Raw genomic sequence first — 22,395 nt, forward strand, 5'->3', positions numbered from 1 at the left:
AACGGCAGGAACATCCCCCAAGTTACTCCCAGCTGATAAAGGAGATCAGGGAAGAAGAAGAAAGGCAGGCAGCCAGCGAGTGTTGGGAAGCCCAAACATTGGAACCAGCCATCACGACACCACCGCCAATGGCCAGTGTACTGATGGTGAGCACCACAGAGGAACTTGCCCAACAAATGCAGGTCCTGACGGAACGGATAGCTGAGCTGCAAAGCATCATTGACCGAGCTAAGATTTCCAGGAATGAGGAGCCTCAGACTGTGACGATAGAGAAGTCAGTATCTAGAGTCATGGTCCCACCTCGCCGAATGGGGAAAGGACAATTCTTTTGCTACCGGTGTGGTCAGGATGGGCATAGTGCTGGTAACTGCCATAAGGAAGAGAACCCCTCCTTAGTTTATGAAAAGCTGAGGATTAGTTGGAAGAGATCTAGTAGCTGCCAGAAGGTCTGGGGACAGAGACCACCTAGGCCTAGAGGATTTGAAGATTCCCCCAGAAGAGACCATCCAGCTGGGATCCCTGCAGGATTGATAGGGCCTCGAGCAGAGGTCATGGTGAGGATTGAAGGGGCGGAGTGTAAAGCCGTGCTTGACACTGGCTCTCAAATGACTATTATATTTCAGTCATTCTACCAACAGATGCTTAGGCACCTGCCCATACAGCCACTGACTGGCCTTGGTCTGTGTGGCCTCAGCATGGATGAATACCCCTATCAAGGGTATGTCATAGTGCATCTGGAATTCCCAGATGAGGTTGCTGGGGTAAAGCAAGAGGTGGACACGCTGCCTTAATATGCCCTGACCCGAAAGGGACCTCTGATGTGTCTGTGCTGATAGGGACCAACTCCAGCCTCTTCAAGGTGCTCCCGGATTACTGCAGACAACGGGCTGGGGACCAGTACCTGAGTACCCTGAGGATCCATACGCTTTGTGCTGAAGCCTATAAGAAAATTGAGAGAGCTAAAAAGGAGACATCTGAGCTACCGACTGGGGCACTGAAGTACATGGGTACAACCCCCTTAGTAGTGCCTGCAAGGACGGAGCAAGAAGTACTTGTCATGAGTACCAGGCTGAAAGGCAGTAAAGGGGCATTAGCAATGATAGAGCAGCCGGCTGAAGGAGAGCTCCCGGAAGGAGTGCTGGTCCCCAGTGGAGTCATAACCCTACCTGCTGAAGCCCAGAAAAAGGTGACTATACTGATTACTAATGAAACAAGTAGAGATGTTGTTGTGAGGCAAGGACAAAAGATAGCAGACCTCTTTGAGCCTGAATCAATTGTAAAACCCCAGTGTGAGACTCAAGTGCCAACAATAGACCCAGCAAAGTTTGACTTTGGAGATTCACCAATGTCCGAGGAGTGGAAAGATCGCCTAAGAAGGAAAGTTTGTGAAAGATCCAAGGTGTTCTCATTGCATGAGTGGGATGTGGGATGTGCAAAAGGAGTAGAGCACAACATCAGACTACATGACTCTCGACCTTTGAGAGAGAGATCTAGGAGGCTTGCTCTCTCCGAGATGGAAGATGTGCGACAACATCTTCAAGAGCTGGCTGCAAATGGCATCATTACAGAGTCCCGCAGCTCATACGCCTCGCCCATTGTGGTGGTCCGTAAAAAGAATGGGAAAATCCGGATGTGTATTGACTACCGCACCCTAAACCGCCGTACTGTGGTTGACCAGTACACAATGCCTCGAGTTCAAGATGCCTTAGACTGTTTGCTGGGAAGCCAGTGGTTCTCTGTGTTGGATCTTCAGAGTGGATACTACCAGATCCCTCTGGGTGAAGAAGATAAGGAGAAGACAGCCTTCATCTGCCCATTAGGGTTTTATCAGTTCGAACGCATGCCCCAAGGGATTTCTGGAGCACCTGCCACATTTCAACGTCTTATGGAGAAAGTTATGGGAGACATGAATTTACTGCAGGTGTTAGTTTATTTGGATGACCTGATTGTGTTTGGAAGAACTTTGGAGGAGCATGAAGAAAGACTTCTTAAAGTGCTTGATAGGCTGGAGGATTATGGTTTGAAGCTTTCAATTGACAAATGCCAGTTCTGCAGGACCTCGGTGAAGTATGTGGGGCACATCGTGTCCCAAGTGGGTGTGAGTACTGATCCTGATAAAATAGAAACACTCACTACATGGCCATGTCCAAGCAACTACAGAGAACTCAAGACCTTCCTTGGGTTTAGTGGTTATTACCGCAGATTTGTGAAAAACTATGCTACAATTGTAGAACCCCTCAATGATCTTACCAGGGGATATCAGTCCAGCAAGGACAAATCTAAGACCAAGAATAAAGGGCCTTCCGTGCAGAGACACTATGGCCCCTTCGAACCCTTTGGGCCACGGTGGGATGAGAGATGTGAAAGGGCTTTTCGGGAAATCATTACTTGCCTAACTCATGCCCCAGTCCTAGTATTTGCTGACCCAAGCAAGCCATTTATCTTACATACTGATGCCAGTTTGGAGGGTCTGGGGGCAGTACTGTACCAGGAGGTGGAAGGCAAGCGTAAACCTGTAGCCTTTGCCAGCCGAGGACTGTCTGATAGTGAAACCCGCTATCCCACCCACAAGCTGGAGTTCTTGGCCTTGAAATGGGCCATCACTGAGAAATTTCGAGACTACTTGTATGGGGCTCAGTTCCAGGTGTGGACAGACAACAACGCACTGATTTATGTGTTAACAAGTGCTAAACTGGATGCTACAGGGCAAAGATGGGTGGCCGCTTTGGCTAGCTATGACTTCAGCATTCAATACCGATCAGGGAGAAGCAACGTAGATGCAGATGCATTGCCAGGCGTCCACAGGCACCACGACTTGCTGTGATACCCACGGATGGAGTGAGAGCTATTTGCAGTGTGAGTCGGCGAGAGCCGGAGGCCCATGAGAGCCTTCATGGATGTGTTGCTGAAACTTTGGGCCTACCCCCTGAATGCGTGCCTTCTGCCTCAGTAAACTATATTGCTTTGGACCAATCTCCCTTGCCCATGCTCAATACGGCTGACTGGCAGGAGGCCCAGCTGCAAGATATTGACATTCGTGATACAGTACTTGCCAAAAGAGAGGGGCAAGGCCCAGCTGAGGTTGTCCCACCTACCCCAGAGGGCAAACTACTATTGAGAGAATGGACCAAACTAAAACTGATTCAGGGAGTGCTACACCGCATGACTACAGACCCTCTACAAAAGCAACGGAATCAACTAGTGCTGCCAAAAGATTACAGAGCCCTGGCCATGAGGGCCCTGCATGATGACTTTGGACATTTAGGGATGGAGAGGACCCTGGAACTTATCCGCAGTAGATTCTATTGGCCACGGATGGCTGAAGATGTTCGCAGGAAATGTGAGACCTGCGCGCGATGTGTTCAAAGGAAAATTCTGCCCAAGAGGGCTGCATATCTGAAGAACATCACCAGCAACAAACCTCTGGAGCTGGTTTGCATTGATTTCTTGTCTTTAGAAGTGGACAAGAGGAATATTGGGAACATCCTAGTAGTGACCGACCATTACACGTGATATGCGCAGGCATATCCCACACGTGATCAGAGGGCCACCACCGTCGCTCGAGTACTGTGGGAAAAATATTTCTCAGTTTATGGATTCCCAGCCCGGATACACTCGGATCAGGGACGAGACTTTGAGAGTCACCTTCTGAAGGAGGTGCTGAGGATAGCAGGAATTAAAAAGTCAAGGACAACGCCTTATCACCCACAGGGTGATCCTCAGCCAGAGAGGTTCAACCAAACCCTGTTAGATATGTTAGGGACTTTGCAGCCAGAGCAGAAGGCAACCTGGAGCCAACATGTCGCATTTCTAGTGCACACCTACAATGCCACAAAGAACAACGCTACAGGAGTCACCCCATATCTCTTAATGTTTGGGCGAGAACCAAGAAGACCCATAGGCCTGTGCTTTGGTGTATCCGAGGATGGAGATAGCTATGAAACTCACCAGCAATATCTATCCCGACTACGAGAAAAGCTGCGGGATGCTTATCACTTAGCTACATCGGCAGCTCAGAAGAATGCAGGCCGCAATAAACATCGATATGATGCTAGGGTACGTCTGCAAGAGCTCCAGCCAGGGGACAGAGTCCTGCTGTGAAATTTGGGTATTGCTGGCAACACAAGATAGCTGACAGGTGGAAGGCAATACCTTACCTAGTGATGGAAAAGCTAGGAGACCTGCCGGTTTATAAGATCAAACCTGAAGAGGGTACAGGGCAGACAAAGACCGTGCACAGAAACCTTTTGCTCCCTGTGGGGGAATTGGTAGGCAGCCCTTATGAGATTGGCCACAACAGGGCAACTGGGCAGAAGGAAGGTGCTGTGCCAAAGCCGCCTTCCAACGTGGACAGCCGGCTCCCTGCTGCTAACCTACCCCTACTCAGCACATCTGAGAGTGAGTCTGAGGAAGAAGACACAACCATGGTATATCCTGGGATGAAGACAAGATTTCAGTCTCGATCCGCTGAATCAGAAGAGAGCACATCCTCTTCTGCCCTAAACCCTATGGCAGAAGTATTTAGGCCTATTCCTGACATCCCTGAGCCACTGGTGGGACCCCCGTGTAATGACTTACACAGACTATTGGACAGTGGTGACATACAGATGGAGGATGTCCAAAGCATCTGTGACCCTCCACTGTTAGAACTAGAAATGCAGGGGCTTATGCCAGTATCCGAGGGGAACTCACAGGAAACCTCCCCATCCGTCACTCAAGAGGATGTCCCCCCTACCATAGCAACAGAGACTCTCAATAGGCGAGACAGGGTAATAAGACCAGTGAAACGGTTAACTTACGAAGCACCTGGGGTGATTAGTGAGGAGCCTATACATTTAGCACACAGATTTGTGAAAGCTAAAGTGGGCTATCTAATGCCTTTTGGAGGGGACCAATAAGTTGGTATAGTAGGGAATGTGATTTGTCGGGACAACAAATTCTTGGCTGGGGGGAGGATGTAAGCAGAGTCAGGATAAGCTCTACCCTGACATCTGGTGGAAAGAATTTCACAGAGTGTATTTGCATAGGCACGCCTACCACATCCCATGCTGCCGAGCTGTGGGACTGCTTGGTGACAAATGACTCACCCTCAGTTGGGTGGTACTTGCTAGACAAGGGACATGGGTTCCAATTCCCAGTGAATGGAGAGAGACTGGGGGCAGGTATCTGTGCCTGGTGGTGCAGTCTCCTTGTGGAGTCAGAAGCATCAGTTCCACCCCCTCCTCTCTCCATTGTGGAATGTCAGAGCTGATATTTTTTATTCCCTCAAGAATCTAAATACAGGTTACTGAGCTGAACTCACTTTGGGCTAATGGTGCACTAGCCCTGGGACTCCCCTACTAAGAGTTGAAATCACTAAAGAGCTGAAATTACTGAGCTGAGAGCACTGAGTACTGTGCTAACTAGTAGAGAAGCCTGAAGCTATACTGTGGAACAGAGCTGCTGGCGGAGTGGAGCAGTTTGTGGGGACGGCTGGAGTGGATCACGGGACAGCTGGTGGCAGCGGAGCGGCTGGCAGAGCGGAGTAGCTGTGGGACGGGTGGAGCGGCCCACAGAGCGAGTGGAGCCGAGCAGTTTGCAGAGAGAACTGGAGCAGCTTATGGAGCAGAGCAGCTGGTTGAGCGGAGCAGTTTCTGAGGACGGCTGGAGGAGCAGCGTGGAGCAGCTGGTAAAGCGGAGCAGTTCGTGGAGAAGGCGGAAGCAGAACCCACGGAGAGGCAGGGCAGTTGGCCCTGGACCACGTAAGGTGCCCCTTTCTACCCAGGCTGGGGGGAGGGACCTCTACAGATAAACTCTCGAACTTGGAGTGGCATTGACCAGAGACTTTTGGGTTGTTGGACTTTGGGGTGATTGGACTTAAAATCCTAAGCGGAAAAAGGACAGTGCCAAACGTACTTGGAGGTGGGCTTTGTTTATGGGTTGTGTTATAACCCTGTTTGTGGTGTTTCTCCAATGGGATGCCACATTGATTCCTTCCTTTATTAAAAAGATTTCGCTACACTCAGATTCCGTGCTTGCGAGAGGGGAAGTATTGCCTCCTAGAGGTGCCCGGGGGGGGGTGGTATGTAAGTGTCCCAGGTCACTGGGTGGGGGCTCGAGCCGGTTATGCATTGTGTTACTGAAACGGAACCCCTGGATACTGAACCCGGCCCTTGTTGCTGCCAACTCAGAGGGGCAGAAGGATTACATGTATAAGCATTGTTCTGTAAAATGTATCTTTTTAAATACTCGCTCCCTTTTTTTCCCTCCCTCCCTCTTGTAGCTGCAAATTTTTCAAGCCTCTCTCCTGAAGGCTATCTCAGATAATGCGATGGAAAAAAAGGACGCGAGACAAAATGTTCACTGAAATCATGGAACTGACCCGCAATGAAAGAGCTCATCTGAATGAGTGGAAGGATGCGGTATCAAAGTACAGGAAAGATGCCAGTGAACTTGAGGACAGGAGGGACTGTCGAAATGAGAAGTGGCGGCAGGAAGATCAGAGGTGTAGGCAGGAAGATCAGCGGTGATGGGATGCAACGCTAGGGCTGTTGCGTGATCAAAATGACATGCTCCGGCATGTGGTGGAGCTGCAGAAAACCGCAAAAGGATCACAGAGTGCTGCTACAGCCCCTGTATAACCCCCCTCCCACCTCCCCAAGTTCCATAGCCTCCTCACCCAGACGTGTAAGAACGTGTGGGGGGAGGCTCAGTGCACCTACCAACTCCACTACAGTGGACAGCCCAAGCAAAAGGCTGTCATTACTTTGAATTTTTTTAGTGGCCTTTTCCTTCCCTCCTATCCTCCTCCCAAACCCCACCTGCGCTACCTTGTCAGTTCTCTCTCTCTTTTTATACACAATTAATAAATAATACATGATTTTTAAATGATAGTGACTTATTTCCTTAGAAAGCAAGCTGCGATCGAAGGGGGAGGGTGGGTTGCTTACAGGGAATGAGTCAATCAAGGGGGCGGGTTTTCATCAAGGAGAAATAAACAGAACTTTCACACCGTAGCCTGGCCAGTCATGAAACTGGTTTTCAAAGCTTCTCTGGTGTGCTCTTCTAACCGCCCTGGTGTCTGGCTGCGCCTAATCAGCAGCCAGGCGATTTGCCTCAGCCTCTTACCCCACCATAAAGGTCTCTCCCTTACTCTCACAGAGATTGTGGAGCACACAGCAAGCAGCAATAACAATGGGTATACTTATTGCTTTGGCTGAGGTCTGAGTGAGTCAGTAACATGTGCCAGCGTCCCTTCAAATGTCCAAATGCACATTCTACCACCATTCTGCACTTGCTCAGCCTGTAGTTGAACAGCTCCTGACTACTGTCCAGGCTGCCTGTGTATGGCTTCATGAGCCATGGCATTAAGGGGTAGGCTGGGTCCCCAAGGATAACTACAGGCATTTCAACATCCCCAACTGTTAGTTTCTGGTCTGGGAAGTAAATCCCTTGCTGCAGCCGTTAAAAAGATTAGTGTTCCTGAAGACGCAAGCATCATGAACCCTTCCCAGCCTCCCACGTTGATGTTGGTGAAATGTCCCTTGTGATCCACCAGTGCTTGCAGCACCATTGAAAAGTACCCCTTGATGTTTACGTACTGGCTGCACTGGTGCTCCGGTGCCAAGATAGGGCTATGGGTTCCATCTATTGCCCAACCACAGTTAGGGAATCCCATTGCAGCAAAGCCATCCATTGTGACCTGAACATTTCCCAGAGTCACTACCTTTGGTAGCAGCAGCTCAGCGATTGCTTTGGCTACTTGCATCACAGCAGCCCCCACAGTAGATTTGCCCACTCTAAATTGATTCCTGACTGACCGGTAGCTGTCTGGTGTTGCAAGCTTCCATGGGGCTATCGCCACTCGCTTATGAACTGTGATGGCTGTTCTCATCTTGGTATTCTGGCACTTCAGGGCAGGGGAATGCAAGTCACAAAGTTCCATGAAAGTGCCCTTACACATGCGAAAGTTTTGCAGCCACTGGGAATCGTCCCACACCTGCAACACTATGCGGTCCCACCAGTCTGTGCTTGTTTCCCAGGCCCAGAATCGGCATTCCACGGCTAGAACCTGTCCCATTAACAGCATGATCTTCAAAGCGCTACGGCCCGTGGTTTGAGAGAATTCTGTGTCCATGTCCTCATCACTCTCATTGCCACGCTGCCGTCGCTGTCTCCTTCTTGCCTGGTTTTTCAGGTCCTGGTTCAGCATAAACTGCACGAGAATGAGCGAGGTGTTCACAATGTTCATGACTGCTGTCTTGAGCTGAGCGGGCTCCATGCTTACTGTGGTATGGCATCTGCACAGTTCATCCAGGAAAAAAGGCGTGAAATGGTTGTCTGCTGCTGCTTTCACGGAGGGCGGGGGAGGATGTACCCAGAACTACCAGTGACAATGTTTTTTGCCCCATCAGGCACTGGGATCTCAACCCAGAATTCAAAGGGTGGGGGAGATTGCGGGAACTATGGGAGAGCTATGGGATAGCTACCCACAGTGCAACGCTCTGGAAATCGACGCTAGCCTCGGTACATGGACGCACACCACCGAATTAATGTGCTTAGTGTGGCCGCGTGCACTAGACTCTATACAATCTGTTTCCTAAAATCGGTTTCTGTAAAATCGGAATAATCTCATAGTGTAGACATACCCTTGGTTGCTTGCAGTATATGTGGGGGCAGGAGAAAGGCCAAGCATGGCCCCTCTGTGTTCTGTTTTATACCCTTAGCACATGTGCTTGGAGAACACAAGTCCAGGCATGTCTCTGGTGGGCATTGCTGAGACCCCAGACAAGGTTGAGCAATTCTTCAACCTTATGCAGGTGAGTCACTGCATTGTAGCTCCCTTGCTGGACAAGGGCTAGTGTTGTCTGTTCAGTACACACCCGGGTGTTGGTTACCTCCCTTGTCATTCTCTCTGGAGAGCTAGTATCTGGGCACCTCCCAAACCCACGGATTATTTTAGTGACAAGCATACCACACATTCTCATAACTTCATAGGTATTCATAATATACACATTTTGATGGAACACTGCATTTCAGCAGATCATAACCATTCCCATGATACCTCACATGGCATGCTGTCTATGCAATATCACCATTATATGTAAATGAGGACTCTGGGGTTACAGAGTGCTCCCCCAAGGTACTGAAAGTCACACCACCAAGCTCTTTCCCAGCGTTGTGAAATGTGACGGGGAGGGAGAGAGAGCCAGGTACCTGCTCAGGATGCTTCTGATACCCTAGAGGAGAGAGAGAGAGGGGGAATTTCAGTCCCAACTGACACGCACACACAGGGGATCCCAGGGAAGGGATTCTGCAAATATGGGGAAGAGAGGCCCTGCCTTGGCTCCAGGGCCATGGATTCCCTGGGGCTTTTCCATCTCTAATATCAATGTGTCTGTAACGCTTCAAAGAACAGGAATGCACATGTCAAGTTATATTGAGATATCCGACTGCTGGACTCTACTGCTTATGATTCAGGAGCCCTCCCTACCCTGTGTGGGGATCTGGGATGTTTCTAACCACAGGTGCCGGCTTCCAATTGTCCCTTTGGGTGCTCAACCTCAGGCCCTGCCCCCACTCCACCCCTTCCCCCAACGCCACCGCCCTGCCCCTCTTCCTGTCCCCACCTTGCCTCTTCCCCGCCTCTTTCTGCCCCCTCCCCCAAGCACACCCCATTCTCGATCCTCCCCCTCCCTCCCAGCTTCTCCTGCACACTGTGGAACAGCTGATTGTGGCAGACGAGAGGTGCTGGGAGGGAGGGAGAGGATCGGGAATGGGGTGTGCTCGGGGGAAAGGGCAGAAAGAAGCGGGCAAGAGGTGGGAGGGGGGAGCTGGCTGCCAGTAGGGGCTAAGCACCTGCGAATTTTTTTACATGGGTGCTCCAGCCATGGAGCCAGGGAGTCCGCATCTCCGTTTCTCACTCAGTCTCACCTGCAGGAATTCACTCGCTGGCTTCTGACACTTCCCCTCCATCTCACTGATCAGCTCACTGAGATGGGAAATCTGCTCAGAGAGTTTACTGACATTTTCATTCTGGATCCTCACAATCTCCTCGTCCAGCTTCTCCAGCTGGGCCAGCAGGAGTCGCTCTTGTTCCTCCAGGAACTGCCACAGTGGCTGAAATTCAGACACAATCTTCTGCCTCTCAGTTTGTGTTTGTTTCTGTAGGAAAATAGGGAAAGGGCTGGTCAGGGATATGAATGGCACCTGGGGCCCTTTCATGGAGCGCTGAGTGTGCAGGAGGGAGAACTTTGTTGAAAATCCTCAGATTTCTGACATTTGACTCTACCCTATGGGTACTAAGGAGAGGATTCTCTCACACCTTCCCCTTCGGCCTCTGCATCTCTGAAAGGGAGGTTTCCATGTCTCTCATGTTAGCATATTCTGTTATTCATGGTCTCCGGGAACTCAGACCCAGAGCAGCAGGAGGCAGGATCCAGCACCACACTGACAGAGACAACGGGGGAGAAAAAAGAATCAAACATGTTAATGCACGAAATGACCAGACACAGTGGACAGCATTTCACAGCTGACATTCAGTTCACTTGGGGAGGATTTCTGGGAAAGCCACAAGGGCTAGACGTTAACTCATCAACTGCAATGGAAGCTTAGGGCTTGTCTACACATGAATCTAACCCAGCAATCCATGATCATGGAGAAACACACACAGGCCCAAGTTCACCAAAGCCACATAGGAATCTGCCCCCAAACAGACCTCCCACTGCCAGTCCCTGCTGGTTCATAACAACAGGCACCTACCAGATACTCCTGGCTTTTCCCCTCTCCAGTCACTTTCAAACCCAGCAGCTTTTCTCGCTCTTCCCTAAGAGCCTTCAAATGGGCCTGGATTTTTTCCTGAAGAAACAGACATGATTTGGGAGGTTTTATCTGGAGGGTTGAGAGGGGTGTGGAGCTGGGTGTTTTTCCACCCAAACCCTCAGATTGGTTGGTTCTAATCACATTTTTGACATCAGGACCACCAAGGAGATGAAACCTTATCAATGCAGACTGGGAGTGTGTCATATTCAGACTTGTTACCAATTCAGGTTCAATGTTTTTTTTCTTCTAATTAGAGAGAGATTTCATTTGTAACCAAGCTTTTTTGGTATTTATGAACTGATTAGTAGTGTAGCGCATAACAGGACTCTGGAGTCACATGGGGGTGAATCAATAAATCTGTGTTTGAGAAGGTTTAATGAACAAAGTGATACAAATCCCAGAAGCCACCAGGGTTTAAATATGGGCTGGGAATTCAGCCCTGAAGCCCCAGGGACTGCACTGGTTGGGCTGAGCTGGTCTAAGCACCAAGGCAAACCCCATGCGACGTCGGGAGACCATTCATCTGGTTGGAAGCTGCGCAGTCCCAGTTTTGTGGAGCACTATCCCTGTCCGGTAGAGACTCAGCACTGGACGTGGCTTTGTCCGGTAAAAATGAGAGAGAGAGGAGGAAACAGAGCTGGATTTACAGCAAGGGTGGGCAAACCTTTTGGCCCGAGGGCCACATCGGGGTGCGAAACAGTATGGAGGGCTGGGTAGGGAAGGCAGTGCCTCCCCAAACAGCCTGGCCCCTGCCCCCTATCTGCCCCCTCCCACTTCCTGCCGCCCCTCAGAACCTCTGACCCATCCAACCCCCCTTCTCCTTGTCCCCTGACCATCCCCTCCTGGGATCCCCTACCCCTAACTTCTTCACCGGGGGGCCAATAATGAAGGTGGCAGCATGGCCTAGTGGTTCAGGCCCTGGATTGGGACAGGGGAGAGCTGGCTTCTATGCCAAGTTTGGCTACTGACATGCTGGGTGACCCTGGGCAACTCACTGCCCCCTTTGTGCCTCAGTTTCCCTCACCACCCTTTGTTTGTCTTTCTTATTTAGACTGTAAACTGCTCAGGGCCGGGACTGTCCCTCACTGTGTTTTGTGCAGGGCCCTGATCTCATTTGTGGTCTATTAGGGCTACTGGGATGCAAATAAAGATAATAATAATAAATTCTATTAAACAAATCTGTAACAGCAGCTTGTACCTTCCCTTTTCCAGGCTGAAGGTAACACACTCACCTGCAGCTCTTCTGATTTAAACCTCACTGATCAATGAACAGCTTCAATTTTGAAAAGGATTGAGAATCTTAGAGAAAAGCTTCCCACATCAGATATTTTAAAGACTTCAATTTTTGCCTTTCTTGCCATGCTGGCTGATCATTTACTTTTTATAACATCACCCGTACAATGAAGGCTTTACAGAGCTGAATGATGCATCACACCTGTGACAGGTAACTTTCAGTGAAATCAGCCTGTAATTAAAATCCAAAGTTATTATCCATTAAACTTGACAGCAGCTCCCTACCTTGTACTCCTGGGCAGCCTCCTCTGTGGGAACCACCGTGTGAGCTCTGTGAGTCTGCGACTCTCTGCAGATCACACAGATGGGGGTTTGATCATCTTCACAGAACAGTTTCAGAGCCTCCTGGTGTCTCTCACACACCCCGTCCCCTTCTGCTCCTTTTGCTGCCTGTAAACTCAGCCGTTTGGCTATTTCTACAACATTTGCCAGCTGCCTGTTTGTCCTGAGGTTTCTCCGTTGCACAGTTTCTCTGCACTGAGGGCAGGAGGTGGCTGTATTGGATCCTTCCCAGCACTGGCTGATGCAGGTTCGGCAGAAATTGTGCCCACATTCCAGAGTGACAGGTTCTGTGAAATACTCCAGACAGATGGGACATGTCGCTTCCTCCTGGAGACTTTCCACGCGGTTCTCTGCAGCCATGGCTCCCTCTGGGCAGTGTAACAGGGTAAATTTCAATGTCCTGAGTTCACCCCATGCCTCACCTGCAGCAACAAGGGGGTGTTTCCCTTCCTGGAACTGACTCACTCTGTTTGCTGAATTGGAAAGAGCCAACTTCCAACTGGTAACATTACCCCCCTGGAAACTTTCATGAAAAATGTACCCCACTAGGGCTCTGATCCTGCAATCAGCCCCTGTGCTGGTGTGGAGGGTCACTGGGGCTTCCCATGGAGGACATCAGAATCCATCCACCTGTCCTGACGAGCTTGCAGAACTGTGTGTCTGAGGTGTGATATTTAGGCTTGGGCAGAGTTCATTTTATTTAATATAAAATTTTGACAGATAAAATTTATTTTAAAATATTTTTTTATATTTATCTATTTCAACTTTCACAGTTGCACAGTTTTGATCAATTTAAATGTTCACAGCTGGGGGAACTTATGGGGGGGTCAGACAATATTTTGGTCGTGCAATAATTATTTAATGACAGTCGATACTGAGATTCAGAAAGTGCAAACTTTGTAACCATTAAAACACAAATTGTCAGCACCACGTTTCAACATATACTAAGTAAACATCCTTCAATCAAACTCTAATAAGTTCTCATGCCGCATTTTTCTTACTGTGCCTATTTGTAAATTTAAGTTACTATCAGTGGAAACATTCTTTCATCAGTTTGTGTGCAAAGTGAAACCAACGATTACAGACACTTCTTGATATAATCTAATCCTTCGAAATCGAGTCATTTTAAATTCACGGCCAAAAAACTTGGTTTAGCTGGAATCGATGTTTCAAAGGCCTGATTCTCATGTACAAGAACTCTGCTGTGGCTCAATGTAAAGGAGCCTCGGTATCACCAACACTCACAATTTTATAATGAGTCTGATGATATTTGGTGCGTTTGTTAAAGCCCCAGCTCCTGGAAGCATGGGATGAGGTGAGACTCTTGGCTTTCCTTTCCTAAACAAAGGAGGTTTCTAGTTTGCTTGGGTGCAGAGAAAAACTTATAAATGTGATCTGAGTGTAGCCTAAAGTCTGAGAAACCAGAAGGCAAATTGAAAGAACTCAGCATTTATTATTATTTTTCTCTCTCACAAAAGGCAATCACGTCATTTTGGGGGTCCTGACTCATGATTTTTAAAAATTTGGGATTGGCAAGACTGTGCTACTGAGAATTCAGACCTTAAATCTCTATCCATCACCCATGGAAAGCCCCTTAATTTAGCATGGTTAATAGAAAGGGAAGTAGACAGAGGGGGCAAGGTGTGGGAATGTGCATGGAGCTGGGCTGTGGGTCCAAGCAGCAAATATTTACCCGAGCTCCACTCCGGACAGCTCCAGCTGAATATAAGCCCTGAATCTGACAATCGATCCCTTGCTCACCTGTCCCCCATTCTCGTCCTCAGTGTTGCCTGTGGTGGCCCATGAGTCCAACTCCTCCAGTATCCATGAGGCTCAGGGGTGGCATGGCATCACTGCAGAGGATAGCATGTAGCTTCTTGTAAAAGTGGCATCTCTGCAGAGCCGCACCAGAGCAACTGCTTGCCTCCCTCGCCTCCTGGTATGCCTGGTGCAGCTCCGTGGCTTTCACATGGCAGTGGTGGGGGAGCCTCTTGTAGCCCTTCTCCCCCATGCTCTGAGCAATCTGCTCATAGACACCCACATTTCTAAGCTGGATCGGAGCCGGGCCTGCACAGCCTCTTCTCCCCACGGACCCAGGAGATCCACCACCTCCTGTGCAGTGCAGGCAGCAGAGCGTTGGGAGCCTGCTCAGCTGGGCAGTTGCTAGGGGAACTCTCCATGCAGAGCAAGCAGGAAATGGAATTTCAAAAATTCCCAGTCTTTAAACAGGAGGGGCTTGTTCCTGTGTACCTGGCTGCTGGGCAGTGGAGTTCAAACCAGTGACCAGAGTGGGTCACAATGGGGCATTGTGGGACACCTTCTGGAGGCCACTTAAACTGATGTGGGCAACGCAGCATCTACACTGCCACTGCGTTGACCTAACTATGTTGACGTAAGCGCTGCAACTCTCTTGGAGGGGTGGAGCTATTCAGTCGACCTAGCAGTTGAGGTGGAGCTATTCAGTCGACCTAGCATGTTGGTGGGACACTAGTGTGAACGCTGACATTATTAGGTGGGCATAAGCTGCCTGACTTCGACCTAACTCTGTAGTGTAGACCAAGCCTTAGTTGTTTAAGGCCCTTTGTGAATCTGAGCCTTTCTTTTAACTTTGCTCAAATCCTTTCTTTTTCCAGTTTAGTAAACTGGAGGCTTGTGTAAACAGTAGGAAAAAAATGACACCTAGTGAAATCCATTTATTGGCTCTCAGGGGCATAGTTTTAAGGTATGATCTCAGAGGCTGAAGAGAAAAGAAAGGGAAGATTTTCTCAGTGAAGGAATAATTGAACATGGAGATCGGGGTCTTGCTATCAGCATCGTAAAGTGCCACTCACCCCCATAAACCCTGATCTTTGTGAGTCTTAGGCTCAGAGACACAGAGGTCCGTGGGGAGGTAAGAGCCTGGAATTGGTTCCCTGCTCGACTTACATCTGACCTAGTTCTCTCTGGATTCCCCTCAGGGGGGCACCTGAGAAAGATTCAGCCATCCCCAAACCCCTTCTTCTGGGGAGAAACAAAGTGTCAAAGCTTTGGGGTTGAGACCAAGTACAGATGCTTTTTTCTGGCTGGTCTGTTTCAGTTTAACCACCCACATCCTGTCTAGGAGGGCAGTGGCTGAAAGTCCATTGAGAAGCTGCTCAGGGGGGCTGTGTGAAATGCGCTGGGATGTCAGCCTGGTTCCCGGGGTGTAGGTGTCTCCATCATACACCAAGGTAACCAGCAAAGTCTGCACTGATTGTGCCCCTCCATGTGAGGCTCAGCAGACAGCCCATGGACTCAATGGATCGTGCAGACAGAGCTTCTCCCTGACCTTTAGAGAGAGATTCATCCTAGGTCAGGGCAGAGGACCAATGGCCCAGGACAGTGCATATGAGGGGAGCTGGTAGGGGACCCCTGCATTGTACAGGGTAAGGGGTTACACAGCGTCTCCCAGCTCCATTGTCTAGCCCAGCTGCAGGAGGGGGCATCTTGGGATAGATTGAGGGGGCCTGGGAAAAGCAGCCGCCTGGGCCCAGAACAGAAAATGTAATCATGGCGGGAAAAGAGCAGTGACTGGTGCTGGGTGTCTGCCATGCCCCAAGTCGACCGGTTGCCAGCTCTCCCAGCCCACTTGCAGTGCTGTGTGCCTGAGACACGCATGGAGCCGACCTCTTCTCAGCTACCTTCCCTGCCTCCAGTCTCAGGGCTGTCCTTGTTCCATGCACTGAACTGGCCTGGTGTCTGCCATGCTCCAAGCCTGGGTCATCTGTACCCTTGTTTCAGTGTTGTGCAGCTGGGCCATGCACCAAGCCTGAACTACTGGCCTGTGTGTCTAGTTGAACTGGTAGGTTCATTTCCAAAGGCCGAGGGGTTCAGTGATTGAGGTTGTGGGGTCTGCTGTATTAGACAGCAACCTGGCATTAAGGTGTACATTTCTAACGCATGCAGACCGCATGTTTAGGACCCCTGCACTAGAGCAATTTTGCCAAGGGGCAGTGGTAGAGTTTTCTGTCACTGATAAGTTTTAAATCAAGATTTGGAAAATAAATCAAAAATGCTGCTCAAGAATTATCTGGGGTAAGTTCAGTGGCCTGTGTGACACAGGAGACTAGAAGATCAGTCTAGAAGATCACAGTGGCCCCTTCTGGCCTTGGAATCTATGAATCATCTTCCGCTTTGTCTGAGTTCACCTTCTGCATCCTCTTATCACATCTGCAAAAAGGGGGTAGCGATGACGGGTATCTCCCCAAGGGTGCGATGCCTCAGCCAACACAAACTGCTGAGAAGCCGCAGCAGAAGAGATTGAGTTCTTTTGCCTTCCAGCCCAGGGCCATCTCCTGTAGGCTACAGCGTGTGCTGGGAGTCTCCCTCAACCAGCCATGGACAGGATTCTGCTGGAATTCCATGCCTAGCCCACAGCCTTTTAAAAATAGCTTGTGTTGGGAGGGGCTGTATCTCAGGAATCCCTTGACTAAAAGACTCCAGCTTTGTACCCCTGACCCTACCCTGGGCCCTCAGGTGGTGTATCAGGTTTCTAGCCAATGAGACTGTGACTGTGAATTTAAAGAAAAAGAGATCACTTGGTTCGGGAAAGAAATGCTGCTGCAACACAATGGTGCGGCTAAGTGCCACCCCATAATATTCTGTAGTTGATCATGTGAGCTGGCTACTTTATTGCCAGTTTCCTTCTGTTCCCTGGCAGCTGGTGGTTGCTAATGGATTTCTTTCACAGCAAGGATGTTGTTGCTTCTTCTCTTGCCTGGGAAAGCATCGCTTGATTCTTTGATTTTATTTACTCAGTCCTCAAGCTTTGCTCTTAGAGCTTTCGCTTAAAGTCACCCAGCGGCTTTTCTTCAAGCCCCTTCCAGGCATTTGCTCGTGGGTCTGTCTAGCCTTTCAGGGCAGAGCCCTACAGATCTAATACTCCTGGGACAAAGTTCAAGACCAGAAGATAGAAATAAACTTTATTCTCTGAATTTACTCAGCTGAATCTACAGCATCCAAATAACCAAACAGAGCAAAAGAGGAGCATTGAGCTCGGGAACTGGGGGGAGAGGGAAACACCACTATATTTTTTTATATTCATAAGTAAAGAGCAGAGGACCTTGATGGATGACCTGAAGTGAGTCAGAACCTAGGCCTGGTCTACACTATAAACGTCCATTGGTAGAACTATATCGCTCAGGGCAGTGAAAAATCCACACTCCTCTGCAAAAGGCAGTAGCTATGGCAAGGGGAGAAGCTCTTCCGTCAACATACCGCTGTCTACACCAGGAGTTCAGTCGGTACAACTGTGTTCACTGAGGGGTGTGGATTTTTCAGGCAGTCGTACCGACTGAACTCCCTGTGTAGAGAGCGGTACGTTGACGGGAGAGCTTCTCCTCTTGCCACGGCTACCACCTCTCAGAGAGGCGGATTAACAACACTGATGGGAGAAGCTCTCCTGTCGGTGTAGGAGTGTCTTTACTGAAGCATTACAGGGACATAGCACCGCTGGTGCAGTATTTTAAGTGTAGACCTGTCCTAAGACAGGCAGGCTCTGCGATGACCCTGAGTGTGGCTCCTGGTGTCTGCTGGTTGGCCAGTTCATGTGTGACTGGAGGATCCCACAGTCACAGAGACAGGCATGTAAGAGGGTTGAGAAACTCCTTTCACCAGTATAATGCTGAGCAAGTCAGTCTTGTTCCCCCTCACCATTTTATTGTGAGTCTCGCAGCACTTGGTGTTTTTCTTAAAGTCCTAGCTGCTGGAGTGGATAGATTTGAGGGAGCTCAGATTACATTACAGATACATTTCCAGCCTTCATGTTTGTGTAGCAAAGACTGAAAACCGGAAACAAGAACACCCTGAAAGCTGGGAAGCCAGAAGGCAAAGAAAAATAACACAAAATTTAAAAAGATGTTTAAGCCAATCTCCTGATTTTGTGGGGCCTGACAGTTTTTGAATGCTGGAGGCTGGCAAGACTGTGATTAGAATGGCAAAGTGTGATAGCTGAAATGTATATATTACCCATGTCTTTGCTCTACTTTAGATACCTCATATCGAGTGCTCCCTGTTCCTCTGTCGCAGGTGTTAACGGTATGGCTGCCAGTGACCACCTACTGCCATGCTTACCCGTAACCTACTCAGAAATTGTACACGCCGGCTCCCAAAGAAGGGGACGATCTTCCCAGTGAAAGAGGATGTGAAAGTAAAGACTGGCTCTCTGCCAGAAGATGTAATGTCATAAAATGTAACTTTCTCCCCTTCGTAATCCAGATAAACCCCAATGTTACTGGGGCTATGATGTAGGCCCAGAGCGGTCTTAGGGGAGGTGAGGGCGCAGTACTGATATCTTGTATTCTGCAAAGTCCAGATCCCTTCCTCTGGTGTACAGCTTATCGCTCCCTCGTGTATCACAGACTCTTTGGCAATGCCCAAAACCCACTCATCTTTGTTCCTCACCTCCACTTCCCAGTAACATCTCCCTGAGGTGAAGCCCATATAGCCCAGCACACAGGCAGCAGGGTAAAACCTGATCTGTGGCACTAAATATCCCGTTTCTTGGTATTTCTGTAACACACTCATCTGTGGACACGATGGAACAAGGATTTGCCAGATCTGGATCCGGAGTGGCCTGCACTGCAAGAGGGGAGAGAGACACACACACAGGAGAAGAGTGTTAAGGTCTGTCCTCACTGCAGAGTTAACCCAGGTGCGTACACAGCTGCTAACTCGAATGCCCTTCCTGTCCAGATGCATAAACACCTCATCTGAGTTCAGGGGTGCTTTCCACCCAGGATAGGCACCGACTCCGTGGGTGCTCCGGGGCTGAAGCACCCACAGAAAATAAATAGTGGTGCTCAGCACCCACAGGCAGGTCCTGCCAATTAGCTCCTCCCCCTCTGTCCACAGCACCTCCCATCCGCCAACTGGCCTCACTGATCAGCTCCTCCCCCTCCCTCCCAGCGCCTTTCTCCTGCCACGGATCCGTTGTTCCGAGGTGGGCAGGACATTCTGGGGGTGAGGGAGAGGAGTAGGGGCAGGAAGAGGCTGGGGAGGGGGAAGAATGGAACAGGGCAGGAAGAGATGGTGTAGGGGTGGGGGATTGGGGGCAGGGCCTGGGGCAGAGCGAGGATCAAGAACCCCCCTGGGAACTGGGGAAGTCGGCGCCTCTGTGCAGGCTAAACCACTCCAGTGCTGAGAGTCAGAGAGTCTGAGGCCAGAAAGGAACCAGATCATCTAATCTGACCCCCGTATAGCACAGGCCACCAACCCCACCCAGCGCCCACCTAACCCAACCCCCAACATTAGCCCAAAGCATAACAGCCTATATAGCAGACGGGACTATTTATGTGCCACAGGCAGAGAAGAGGAGACACTGAGGTACCAGTGCCCAAGGCCCCACAATGCAGGGAAATGATTCAGTGAGATACCCCCAAATAATCCTGGTACTTCACCTGCATCCACATGCTGCAGAGGAAGGTGAAAACCCTCCCCCCCATTGTCACTGCCAGCCTGATCTGAGGGAAAATAGCCCTCCAGTGCCTTCCCACAATTCCCCTGTGAAAGACAGACCAGGTACCCCACAAATCACTAGGAAAGAAACACAGAATAGCTCAGCTTACGGTGGCACCATCAGCCATGGTACGTGCTCCCAGAAGTCCTAGAGACTCGCCAGCACCAGTGAGAACACAGTAAGTGAGGTCAGGCTCAGCAGCATGGCTCCTTGCACCCAGCCCAGGCTAACCTGGGTGCCGATCCCCAGGGTTCACTCTGCAGTACAGACAGACAGACCCTTCCGGGCAGAGCTCAGCCCTGGGGGAGACTAGGACCATTTTTCACGCTCCCCAGTAGCCCCAGGCTCGCTAGGGTGGGCCCTGAGTGTCAGTCCTGGGCAGCTGCCTGTTGGCTGAAGCTAAGCAGGAAATTCCCTGTCGTTCCTGCCAGGCATCTAAGAGGTACTGTTCGGGGGGGGGTGACAAACCGGGATTTTTTGGTTATTTTTTTAGGAAGCCTGTATGTGCCTCAGTTTCCCTATATGCAGTGGGTGAAAAGGGAGTATTTGCTCTCGGAGCAGGCTAAGCTGCCCACATCGCTGTCTGCGGCCTGAGGTCCTCAGAAGACAATGGCAAGTCCAATTGCACTGGGAATTAGCCTTCTCGGTGGCACTAACTTTTCACAGCACCGGGATGTGTAAAGTCCATCCAGTGCACTACACTCATATTGGGGAGGGAGCATGGTCTAGAGGTTAGAAGCCAGGACTCCTGGGCTCTATTCCTCACTCCGCTACTGACTTGTTCTGTGACCTCAGGCATGTCCCTTCCTCTAACTGCATTCCAGCTTCCCTTTTTGTCAAATGGCCATAAAAGATGCCAGGTATTCAGATGCTGTTGCTGGGGGCCATGAAAGGACACGGATAGTTGACTATGAGGCCTTGGCTACACTCACACTTTACAGCGCTGCAACTGGGGTGTGAAAAAACACCTCCCTGAGCGCTGCAAGATACAGCGCTGTAAAGCGTCAGTGTAATCAGGGCGGCTCCCAGCGCTGCACGCTACACCCGTAAGGAATGTGGTTTACATGCAGCGCTGGGAGGGCTCTCTCCCAGCGCTGCCGCTCTGACTACACTCACACTTCAAAGCGCTGCCGGGGCAGCGCTTTGAAATTCCAAATGTAGCCATACCCTAAGATCAGAAGAGAACCCCTTCCCCAGCCTCCATTCGCCTTCTTCTGCCATGCTCCTCCTTCCTGTCTGGGAAGCCAAACCACTGAAAGGCACAGTTTCTCAGTACCACAGGGAGCACCAACCCCCAGGGAGAGACAATGCTCCTTGAACTGATGGACCTATCTTCCATGAATTTATCCATCAGTGGTTATTAGTATCCTGTCTTTCTACAGTGGCCAATGCCAGGTGCCCCAGAGGGAATGAACAGAACAGGGAATCATCAAGTGAGCCATCCCCTGTCGCCCATTCCAGCTTCTGGCAAACAGAGGCAAGGGACAACATCCCTGCCCATCTTGGCTAACAGCCATTCATGGACCTGTCCTCCAGAAATTTAGTTAGTTAAAAAAAGAAGTCTTGTTATGGTCTTGGCCTTCACAACATCCTCTGGCAAGGAGTTCCACAGGTTGACTATGTGTTGTGTGAAGAAATACTTCCTTTTGTTTGCTTTAAACCTGCTGCCTATTAATTTCATTTGGTAATCCCTAGTAATTATGTTATGAGAAGAAGTAAATAACAGTTCCTTATTTACTTTCTCCACACCTGTGATGATTTTATAGATCTCTGTCACATTTCACCTTAGTCATCTCTTTTCCAAGCTGAAAAGTCCCAATCTTATTAATCTCTCCTCATATGGCAGCTGTCCCATACCCCTAATTGTTTTGGTTGCCCTTTTCTGAACCTTTTCCAAAATATCTTTTTTGAGATGGGGCAAACACATCTGCACGCAATATTCAAGATGTAGGTGTACCATGGATTTATAGAGAGGCAATATGATATTTTCTGTCTATTATCTATCCCTTTCCTAATGATTCCCAACATTCAGTTTGCTTTTTTGAATGCGGCTGCAGTCCTGATTCTCTGCCTTGTTCAATACTGGCTTGAGCATGGTCTCCCTCAAGGGACCTTCCACCAGCTGGGGATGGATGGAGCCCAACACACGAGTCTCATGCTCCTGACACTAGGGGTGGCAGGAAGTATAGTAGAGGAGCTGGTGGGAGACGCTTCCTTAACTCTTTATTTCCCAGTTTTCAGAGGTTGAAATACGGGTTGCTTTCACGTTCTGGAAGAGTACAAGGCACCGATGGTCAGCCTGCACTCTGTGCTAATGACGTTTTCCAGCAGCGAAGCTTGTCTTTCATATAAAAAATAAAAATAGAGGAAATGTCTAGTCCTTATAATTACTGAGAGAAGAGCAAAATGTGACCGGAGTGTGCCCTAAAGCACAGGGGTGTGTGCTAAGCCCTGGCCATCTCAGGGAGTTTGGCGCCTGAGTCTGGGTGCCTCCCTCGGTGTGGGATTCTCAGCTGCGAGCCCTCTCTTGGTTTCCGGCACCTGTG

General features: G+C 49.7%; 1 protein-coding gene and 1 pseudogene across 1 annotated transcript in view; both read right to left on the minus strand.

The window, feature by feature from the left end:
- LOC127033145 (zinc finger protein RFP-like) overlaps window positions 1-12,735 on the minus strand; it is a 34,797-nt gene extending 22,062 nt beyond the window's left edge. Inside the window, exons 1-4 of the mRNA XM_050920949.1 lie at window positions 12,319-12,735; window positions 10,741-10,836; window positions 9,913-10,143; window positions 9,196-9,218 (exon numbers count right to left, since the gene is read on the minus strand). Coding sequence (XP_050776906.1) covers window positions 9,196-9,218; window positions 9,913-10,143; window positions 10,741-10,836; window positions 12,319-12,735 — 767 coding nt within the window. The remainder of the gene's footprint in view (window positions 1-9,195; window positions 9,219-9,912; window positions 10,144-10,740; window positions 10,837-12,318) is intronic.
- Window positions 1-13,169, minus strand: part of LOC127033371 (zinc finger protein RFP-like) — a 35,247-nt pseudogene extending 22,078 nt beyond the window's left edge.
- Window positions 13,170-22,395: the final 9,226 nt, after the last annotated feature.

Source organism: Gopherus flavomarginatus, chromosome 12 (genome assembly GCF_025201925.1).
Source record: "Gopherus flavomarginatus isolate rGopFla2 chromosome 12, rGopFla2.mat.asm, whole genome shotgun sequence".
In the NCBI taxonomy this organism is placed as follows: domain Eukaryota; kingdom Metazoa; phylum Chordata; order Testudines; family Testudinidae; genus Gopherus; species Gopherus flavomarginatus.